The following is an 11,214-nucleotide window of genomic DNA, read 5'->3' as shown; positions in this document are numbered from 1 at the left end:
ATTGAAAAATTAATATTACTTTAATATAAAGCAAGACTAACTTATTAACAAATTGTAAATTGTTATTTCAAATAATAACTGAAAGATATAATGAGAAATATATATAGATATACGTAATTATAAATTTAATGGATATTAAATTTTTGTAATTTTCCATAATAAATTCATGATGAATTATATTTTTACATATTTTGAATTTTATATTTCATTCGTTTAATATAAAATAATCATATAAGGTAATTGGAACTTTACACCGAATTCCAAAAATCGTAAGCATGTTGTCTAAACTCGAAACCGCGGTTTCCTCGCGGTCGAGCGATGGCGCAGAGATGCCGCCTATGCACGGGCGTATCCATGAGGCCGTATTCGCGCAAGAGGGAGATCGGACGGAGCGAAACACTCTATGAGAAATCCGTAACGAGAGCAAGAGAAAGGAATCGACAAAACTTGACCATAAAACCTAGACGAAGAGATCGAAGAAAAGAAAGAGAAGAATGATGTAAGAAGAGGCTAAAAGATGCGATGGAGAGTACGGGGCATCCTCCGCAATCGATACGCCCATGCACACGTATACCTGTGCAACGTTTGTATAGATCAGGTCGCGAATCCGCGGCGCGGTCGCGGTAGAAACGTAGAAAGCGCGGGGCGCCGCCACTGAGAGTGTGGCCGCCGGTGGTTCGGCCCGGGCCGAGTCGAGTCGAGTGGAGTCGAGGGGAGTCGAGCGAAGTCGAGTCGAGTCGAGTCGAGTCGCAAGTCACCTCCGCTCACCTCACGGCGCGTTCGACTTCAGTTCGCGCTCGAGTCGTGCACCACGGAACACGCGAGAGTCAGCCGGGCCGGCTGCCGCGACCGAGTTGGACGCACGCGCCCGACCAGCTATCGACAGAGATCAACGATAGACAAGCCTGCACGTTTCGACCTGAATCACGTAGGCTGTAGATCGATTGACGTGAAATTAAAACGGTTAGATAAAAAAATCGTAATTAGATCGGTAAACGCGTAATATATAGAGAACTGTAAGCACGATACATGAGATTGCTTATTTAATTTTGTCAGGATAACGATTTCTTATTAGAGGAATTAGAAGCGCGAATAGTGGCGTGAATCTCGTGACAACCGGTTAAATCAACGTGCAACGCGTTCAAAATTACCGACTCTGTTATATTATGTCACACTCCCACACGAGCGACGGCCGCCGCTACCGGCGCGACGGTATACCGAGCTAACGTTGCGTCGTTTGACATTTCCATGAGCGTGGAGCGGTTAACGCGAACCCAGTGTTCGTGTCTTAGATCGTGCTGCTGTTCATGCACGCATCGAATCAGTGTTATGCTACGTTACGATCACCTCGTCATACTCATCGTCGTCATTGTCGTGATCATTGTCAACGTGACGAGCCTCGTGGTACTGTACTCGTGCAATCTAACGAGAGTCCTTATTCAGTGACTTATCTAGTGCTCCACAATTAGAAGATTATCTTAGTGTTTTCCAGCCGTATACGTAAATGCGTACAAACGCGTGACATGCGTGTATGTCAAGATATCCACTGATCATATCGTGAAATCGTGAAAGAAATCGTCGATGTCCGAGACGGTATTTCGGATGAAAGACTTTCCTGATATTTCCTTCAAATCAAGATAGTGATATTTCTCGAGCCGCCTGTGAGAAGATTCAACGTAAAGGAAATTGTACATCTAAAGAATATCGAGGAAATTGGAAGGTAACGCAATACGTAATTTGGCGCGCATTTCAATTCAGCATGCGAAATTCGATCTGTAAAAGAAAATATGCGCGATATATATCTATTATTGATAGGTAGAAAATAAACGTATTTGTCTAAAAGTATTACGCAGCTACATAACATTGTTGATATTTCGAAGCGATGGTTAAGTGAGTCAGTATGTTTTTATGTTCTAATAACACAATATCCACAGAAAAATGTATTATCTCACTAATAGAAGTAATAATAAAAGTAATAAATATTGTAAATATAAATAACAAAAAATAAATATTATCGAATTGTACATATATTTGTATATAACGAGACTATATTGCCTCGAGACTGTATATCATCTAAATTAAGATCAAATGATGCGAAACAAACAATCGTATAATTTTACATGCTGTGGCGCAGTGGAGCGGCATCGGTATAATAAATATTTCGTTCGTATATCATTGTTTGATATTTCACGTCAGAAAACTTTTCTATATTTCTGCAACGTATTACAGCGTACGATACTATTGAAAACATATACTTGTCGAATCGCATAGTGTTACCGATATTAGTTCGCAACCACATTGCGTCGCTTTATCGCGTTGAGCCTAAATTTCGAGTTAGTCCGCGACCGCGACCTGGTCGTGACTACGGGCTATGAAATCGGTAATGAGCTGTAAATCTTGAAACCGAGTTGTGCACGTTAACGCGGTTCGCGCGTGTGAGTCACAGACGGCGAGAGCAGCGGGACGATACCGTCGATACATAAGCCAGCATCCGAGGCGAGTATTCTTTTTCCTTACGGTAGGAAATCGAAGGAAAGGATAATAAGCGAGAAATACACTCTCTCTTAGCCGGCGGCCGGTTTCGTCGTTGCGCCGCGCGTGGGTGTACGAGAGGGAACGAGGGTGGGAGGGAGAGGAAAGGAGGCAGTGCGCGCGCTCCGAGTCGATTTTTCGAAAATCCACCGTGAAACCTTCGTTAACGGCGATCCGAGGAGTCGATAACCGAGTTCGTGCGCCGATCGATCGGTCGATCGATACTCGCTTGATTTCGATCGAGGCTTCGTGTGTCGAAAATCGAAACGTGAACAAGTTCTGTTTGGCAAGGTCTCTTTCGCTCGTGTTTAGGAGGTTATATCGTACTGCTTCCATTTTTTCACGCCGAATCCTTTTTCTGCTTTCGACGAGCAATTTTCGTTGCGTAAGCAAGAGCAAGAGTTCGAAACAGGTATTGTGAAAATTTTAATGTCATTTACAATTAATATCGTGGTTGGATTCCTATTGCGAGATGTGATATATAGAGTAGTTGGATGTTTTGCGTGGGTGTTGCTTATTAGAGTTAACTAATAAGTGATGTTTTATAACGCGTGAGTACGATTCGAGAGTAAATTCGTCGGAGTCAGAGACGAATAGTTTATGTAAATTTCTTATTATTAATTTGAAAAATTATACAGATGTTTATAACCTCAAATTTCATAATTGCAAGCTATATTTATTTTATAAGTTTATTTATTTTAATTAAATTATCTATTCGAATTCCACTTCATTATTCTTATACAAACAAATTTAAATCTACAATTTTTCATCATTTTTTTCGAATTTTTTTTTTACAAACCACAACGAAACGTCAAACCGTATATGTACATGTTCTCCATATATCTCTTTCTCGTCGCACGCAAAGCGTTAAATATCCCCATTAACGTCGCAATTTCACACTTGATACAACCTCGAACGATAATGAGCTACGATCCCCGTGAAACATGCAGCTCGAGATTCGCGTCATTAACCAACAATTGATAAACCACGACAGACAATGGACATGTTCTCAAAGGTGAATCAACTAATCTTCCACGTTCGTTGTCGATGGAAAATGGACATGGACGGTTCGCCGCGTTCCTTCGAATTTTACCAGTGCATAATAAATCGAAACTCTTGCGCCATCGAGACGTGCCCTCGTCATATGAAATCGAACGACCTCGTCGTCTTTCGACGTCGTAACAGTCTAGTCGATAATACGAGAGGCCAGGTCGGATTCGATGGTGGTTACAAGCGGTGGAGGTACAACACGGTTAACTAACTGCATTGAGCGTGTCCGTCGCACGATTGAGAGGTGTACAGCAGGGTGGAAGGAAATATAACGTATTTTTATTATCCACTACCACGCTTGGATAAATTTTTAATTGAAATTGAAATAACCGGTAATTATTTGGAATAATTTATTTCTATTCGTTATTTGCCATACTGATTATATTTAAATATAAATAACATCGATTTATATTTGAAGCGATTTCGAACAATAAATTATTCTCTTATTTGTTTGAACGATAAAATTTGAGAAGAAATAAGATAAGATAATTGAAACAGAATTCAAGAAGAAAATATTATAGAAGATGCATGATTTTATGATATGAAGAAATTTTTTTCTTCTTTCTTTTTTCTTCGATTTAAATTTAATTTCAAAAAGTTAAACTTTAACGATTATTAATATATATTGTTGTAAGATATATTGTGTACAGAGTTTAATTTATAAATTTTGAATGATTGATTTTTTTTTGAGATATTATCATAATTTTTTAAATTTAATTTATAAATAACAATATGATAATTGTATTATGAAATGATTCGCTCTTTTATAAATAGAAAAAAAGAATTTAAAAAATTGGGTAATTTGAATTTTTGGAAACTGTAATCAATTGATAAGTTATTATGATCGAAACTAATCAGGTAGAAGAATATATTATTAGATAAAGATAAGTATCACATACGTATACTTTATACAGTAGTGGCAAGAAACTGGATTCGCCAGTTAATTTAGTTTATAGTTTGGTGAAATACGAGGTAGTTTTAGTTGTTTTGTTACTCAAATATCTACTGCTTTGTCATTCAATTCCAAATGTTGAATATCGTAGTAAATGAATCATATCAATATTATATAATTATCCGAATTGCTTACTCACATTTTTTCATTATTCATTAAATAATTTAATTTGCTATTCAGTTTAAATCTAAGCTTCGATTTCTGATAAGAAAAAAGAGAAAATTCACAATATCGTTTTAACCAATTATATCTTTATATTTTTTTAAAAACAGAAAAAATTGTCAAAAATCGATTTCAATAAAAAAGATCAATTTCCATGAATTTTTTAAAAATAATCTTAATAAAATTAAACAACAAAAAATATTCTATTTTTATATCAAAGATCTATAATAGCTTACATTACCCGATAGAGATTTCTTTATTTTACGTAAATTACACGTTAATAATTCAAAAATTATATTATATCTCCTACTGCAATAGTTTCATTCCTAAAATATCTGATCTGGAATTTTCAAACGAGATTTTTAAATTTACGTATATTTCCCATCTTCGTATCTTTATTTCCATCAAACGCAATATTCCCTTAACCGAATGCAAAACAATTACAAAGTCCAGAATCTAAACAGTATACTTACACAGTGTACGTTCATCCACACACTTATACCCCGCCCCCCCCTGCCAACATGTACACGCTTAAAAGCAAACGAACGAAGGTCTCAATCGTGGCGCAGCATAACGCAATAATAATCATAATGCCAGATCGATACGCGATATTCGTTGTATCGCACGGTGTATGTCATTACAAGGATGGAGGCACGAAAGCACACGGAATGCCGCGGAGTCGCGTAACGATGTCACTGTGAAAAATCCGCTTAAATTAACGGTCTCTTCGCCGCGAGATCTTCGCCTGTCCTTTTTCCTCGCGTGCCTCTTCTTTTTTTCTCGTCCTTCTCCTTCTCTTCCCCACGCCATCTTTCTCTCCCCGTCTCTCTTTCCCTCGTCCTTTCCCTTCGACAAAGTTTCAACGCGATTTTCATCCGCGATATGCATCTTTCGATCGCGGCGGTGACTCTCGAAGAAAGTAAATAATATGCAAAATGCCTCGTAATGAGCGTACAATTACCGCAACGAGATTGTTCGATATTCCGGCAAAATCTGGAAATTGTAAATCAACTTCGAGAGACTTTCTAAGTTGCCTCGAAGAGCCACGTATTTCACATTTCGTGGTAAAAATTATGGTGGACATTTTTGGAAATTCGATCGATAATTGCGTATTCCGCGGATAGTCTATAAATGAAAACTTGCCTTTTTGTGGAATTGGTATCGCGCACGCGTTGTATATGTCGTACGATTGTTTAATGGTGCGGGGAAAGGTCTAAGTTCAAGCATGTGGTACGATTGTGAATTCCTTATGATGACTCTCGAATTACGCGAATATATATATATATACAAATGATCGAAAAGTGATCGAGGTGGATAATGGTGTTGATCGCACCTCGTGAAGGAAATTTCAATTTTCGTGCTAATGGAACGAGACACGATTAACCTAGAAAGATCATGATTTATAACAATCGAAGAAGTGAAAGAGTAGTAGGAGATTTTATTCAAATTCTGGAAATTCATCAATGTCGAGCTGCGCAGTTGTCCATTCGAAAGATTTATTAGGAAGGATTATTATTATTGTAACTCTTAATGCACGATGTGTAATGAGAGATTGTGAATGTGACGTTAATATGAAGATTGATTCTTTTCGTGAGAAACCTTGTGTAAATCGGAAATACATATGAAACGATTAATTTCTAGTTTTCTAATTGTATTTTTGAAAACAAATTTATAAAATTCTTTGGAATTATCCATGAGTTAGCGTTTCTAACCTCTACATTTTTCCACGCTTTTCAAGTTCCCCCCAACTAATATATTCTTTTATAACGATAAGATAAACTTAAAAACCGGAGTTAAATAGTCAAAATTAGAAAGAAGAAAGGTCGTTAAACTACGCAGTTACGTGAACAACTTTGCGATATGACAGGGAGCAACATAGTTTCAAGTTAAAACGCAAATCCAGAAACGGTTAATTGCATCTTAAAAGAAAGAGAAACGTTATCCTCCCAGTCAGATAACTAGTCAGTAATTTATTGGCGATTGGTCCCTTTAAGATATATATTTATATGTATATATATACATCGTGGTCACAAGCGTGATTAACACCCAATCGCTTAAGCCACGAAGGAAACTCGGCGCTAACCCAACCCAGTAGTCGACGATTAATTTCTAGAGGAAATTATAAGTTTGAAACGGTCCATACACGGTCTCCCCATGTCGTGCCACTTACTGGAAGGACCGAAAATTATTGGCGGCCCATTTCTCTGGTAATTGGATCGTTCGTCAGTCGTTGGACAATAAGGAAATAAATAATTATTCGATTATAGTTGAAAAACGTATATTTCATGAAATGCGTTTGTCATTTGGTGATTGATCGCTATGTTGGAATGTAGGAAAGTTAGAATCACTTACTATCCGAGTTTGAAAAATTTTAAAAATCAAAATTCACTAATATTTTGATAAGTAAATATTAAAAGAGAGAGAGAAAGAGAAAAAAAATACAAGCATTTATCTATATTTGAAGAAAATAAAAATAAAAAATTATAAGTAAATTTTATGGATTAAAAATTATAATATCTAATATTAAAATGTGTAACTTGTAAATAATATACACATTTATTTTTATTCTCAATTATTCATTAATTCATTATAAATAAAATTTAATATTTCAATTTGTTAACAAAAATTTAAACGAAAAAATTTTGAGTGTAAAATTAAAAGTAAATAATATATAACGATTACATGTATACGTGAAATCAAGCCATGGAAGAACGTGACCGCGTAAAATATCGAGAGAAAGAAATTGGATCGATTGGATAAATCCCTCCGGGGTCTTGTTATTCTCTTTTCTATATTAGATTAGGTGCAACTCTACGATACCTCTGATTTGATGGACCATAATATGGATACCGATTATTATAGCTGTTCGGTTGATTTGCTGCAACGGTAGTGATTAACGCTCCGATCGTTGTTTCTCGAATAGAAGCCGATCGATATCGAAGTCTATCGATATATACCGATCATTATCTAGTATCTGGCGTTTTGAACCCGTCTATTAATGGAACCTTATTACCAACTCATCACCGCTAAAATTAACCAGACACTTTCATTAACCCGGTCTTTAAACCATGTGATCTATTCGAATATTATATAATGAACATCACTATCTTTTTGCACAATTCTATCGTTATATTCTTTGTACTATATCCTCATTGAAACAAGTATATGTAGAATTTTTTTATTATATTTTTGATATTTAAATATAAAATTTATAAATATATCTCTCATATTTAGATATAAAATTTTTAAATGTATTTTTTCGTTTCACGATATGATCATATACTTGTACAAAAAAAAAGAATATTTAGAAAAATTTTACAATTCAGAAGATTAACTTTTACGTATTTAAAAAAAAAAAAAGAAATGCTAGTGAAGTTTATTTTAGGTTAGCGTAGTTTCTTATATTGCGAAGATTAAAGAAATTTCTAATTATAATGAAATTTAAGATGCTAACAAAATGTTTTGTTTTGTTACAGGATCCTATGCTAGAGGAGAAGAATCGTCGACTTCGTTTTCTCGATGATCGACATCGATTCGAGTGCAATAATCGAAGTTTCGAGATGAAAAATGGACGACAGTCGCGCAAGTGTGTTTCGTTTACGTTTCTTCAATTCGTTCGTGATCGATGAAACGAGTAAGTGAATCAGATATATTCGGTTATTAAAGAAACGGAGGACCAATAAGAGAACAGTGTCATAACGCGTGTGAAATGGATGGTACGCCAAAGAAAATCGAAGCAGTGTTAATATATGGATGCCCATGGGTGGAATTTGGCCGAAATGTGCCAGCGTTACCATCACGCTGTACCGGCAGCTCAAAATTCTTCGCCAGCTAGGGATCCCTCAGCTGCCATTGTGCAAGGCTTGTCAACGGCTACGCACATCGATCAGGCTAGCCCTTCTTATTCCCATTACACGTAAGTGTTCTTTTTTAATTGCATTCTTTTAAATTCCTGCATAAACATTTGTATTCTAACAATATTAGAATCATATATTCGAAAAAGATACATATATATGCATATATTATAATGATTAGAATATAAAAGATTTAGTATCTTACAAATAAAAATTGAAATTCATATTTAATTTTTCATAAAACTCTATTAAAAACAAACGAAAACTGATCATATATCAATATATGAAATCTCTCACGAATCAAAATTCCGAAATTATAAAAGATAAATATCACGAACGAATCATTAATTTATACATCACTTAACCTTAAAAAAGAACGCATCCAAGGAAAAAGAAACAGACACTCTAATAACCACTAAGAATCAATGAATCGACAGGAGGAGCGTAATTTCTCGCTCTTTCTCATTAATTTGAAATTACAACAACGCGGTTAAAAGGCACTCTCGTGCAAAAAGAAAGAAAAATGACGTCGTTTCGGCGTTTTCGCGCGTGCCCCGTTCTGTGTACTCATCCTTATCGCAACCACGGTACGTTCTCAATTGTATTATATATATTAATAACGATACAGCGAATTAGGGATAAGTATACGATTCCTTGGTCAGGGCTCGGTAATCCTGTTATTAGCGCGGCGATTAGGGGAAGATGATCCTCAGGCAAATTGCAGGGGCGTATACCGCGGTGTTTGGTTAACGTAATCGCCAATCACTATCGTTGATCCTCTCTCGCGGTAAAACAGAGAGAGAGGACTGAGGAAAGATATCGACGGAGGGAAAGAGAAGGTATATAAAGGATCGTAGAGAAGAGGAACAGGGTCGATGCGTCGGTTAGTATGAAACCCTCGGGACCTCACGTCATTTCCCTTCTTCGAGAATTTTCTCGTTTACGTTAGCAGAGAGCCTTGAAGCGAGCCAAGATCTCGCTCGTGTCCCGAAGACATTCGTGCCGTGGAGTCGATTAAATTGCAGTTTACGCTCGGATTCAATATTTCACTGTTATTACGTGGAATTGGCGTAACCAAACGGCAGAAAAGTATTCTTCTTTAAACAGTCCAGGATTGTTAGGTTGACCACGTACAAGGAATTTCCTATTCCGTTTTACTTACGTGGTACAAGATAGGTAATTTTATTGGGGGATATATAGTGTGTACAGTTTGGTATTTTATCGGTTGATGTATCGATTCGATTATTTATTTATTATTGGTGAGGATTATATATTGTTCTTCGGTGGTTTGTTACTGTTCGATGTTGTACAGTTAAAATTGAACCGTTGTTGTTGCTTATCGTTAAAATTCAATTTTTTATTCGATAAATTATTAATCAGATTTTTTTTCAAAGATTTCTCAGTTTTTCTTAGATTGTAAAGGCAAAAAGTTAAGAATCTTGTCTTTTTTTCACGTTTCGCGAAGCGGAAACATATCCTACGCGCATGCGTATCCTCGACGAAAGAAAGTAACGGATGAAACGGGATAAAAACGAAACTAAAACGGTTTCAAGATCGACTTTTTGAACTGCGTCGTTTCGCTGGCGACGAAAATCATCTTCATTAAAATTGTTCCGCTCGGTTCCATACGTTGCTCGCGCGGCCGTCGCATGGATCGCGAACCATGTCACGATATTCGCTCGGATATCCCGGCGAGTGACTCTTGTAGCCTAGATTCGAAGTGTTAACGTGTGATGCGTTTTCAACGTGCACGATTTTTACATCATTTTAATCCTCTCCATATCGCAATGTCTTTTCTCGAAATCTCTTTAGCGCAATTCTAGCGCGATCGATGAGTAGCAAATTGGCTCGAGAACAGTTGGAACGTTCTTTGTTCTACTATTTATAACTAAGGCTTGGACACATTTTATTGACGTGATGATAAAAGATAAGAATTTGAAGTAAATCTTAATATTTTAAGAATAGATGAAAATATTAATATAAATAATTGCAATATAAATTTAATAAATAAAATGATTTTTCGTCGAGATCGAGTGAATTTTTTTTGAATATAACTATTTTGGTGAAATGAAAATTTATATTGTTATAAATTCTTGATGTTGTTAAAGAAATTCACGAGGGAATTTGAATTTCTGATGTAATTGAATGTAGACAAAATGGAATCAAAAAGTAGTTCAAGAAATTATTTTGAGAAAATATTTGTTCAAATATGATAAAATGCTAAGTGAAGTAGTTGATGAATAATGAAATAAATAATGAAATCCGAGAAAACCCATACTCTTGTGTATATATATTAGTATTTCTAAATTCTTCAAAAATTAAACTCTAATCTCATCTATTTACTATTTTCATAATATTCATTTTTTCTTTTTTCTACTATTATTCAAATTTCTTAAAATAAATCATTAAAAACTCTATCAAATAATTTTTTTACAACCTTTTGAAGTTCTCATACAAGATTTTCTTACAAGATTTAATTTTTTTTCTATTTTCATTCTAATTTAAACTTCTTGAAAATCATTGGTATTTTTTTATATTGTTTTTATATAGTCATAAAACTTGTTTATTTTAGATTTCTTTCACTAATTTCTACAGAGTTAGAATTTTTTCCATTTCTATCATTCCATTTGCACTTTTCCATTAAAGTTTCTCGAAAATCATCGA

General features: G+C 35.5%; 1 protein-coding gene across 2 annotated transcripts in view; it reads left to right on the top strand.

Moving 5' to 3' along the window:
- Positions 1–545: 545 nt before the first annotated feature.
- LOC107994907 (putative transcription factor SOX-15) overlaps positions 546–11,214 on the top strand; it is a 51,627-nt gene continuing 40,958 nt past the window's right edge. For both annotated transcript variants that reach the window (XR_009830948.1, XM_017052038.3), the window contains exons 1-2: positions 546–1,720; positions 8,173–8,612. Coding sequence is in view for 1 of the 2 variants with exons in the window: in XM_017052038.3 (XP_016907527.1) it covers positions 8,446–8,612 (167 nt within the window). In the remaining variant the exon portion in view is untranslated. The remainder of the gene's footprint in view (positions 1,721–8,172; positions 8,613–11,214) is intronic.

The sequence above is a fragment of the Apis cerana genome, linkage group LG1, assembly GCF_029169275.1.
Source record: "Apis cerana isolate GH-2021 linkage group LG1, AcerK_1.0, whole genome shotgun sequence".
Lineage (NCBI taxonomy): Eukaryota > Metazoa > Arthropoda > Insecta > Hymenoptera > Apidae > Apis > Apis cerana.
Note: the sequence above shows the minus strand (reverse complement) of the source record. Positions and strands in the feature narration are given on the sequence as shown.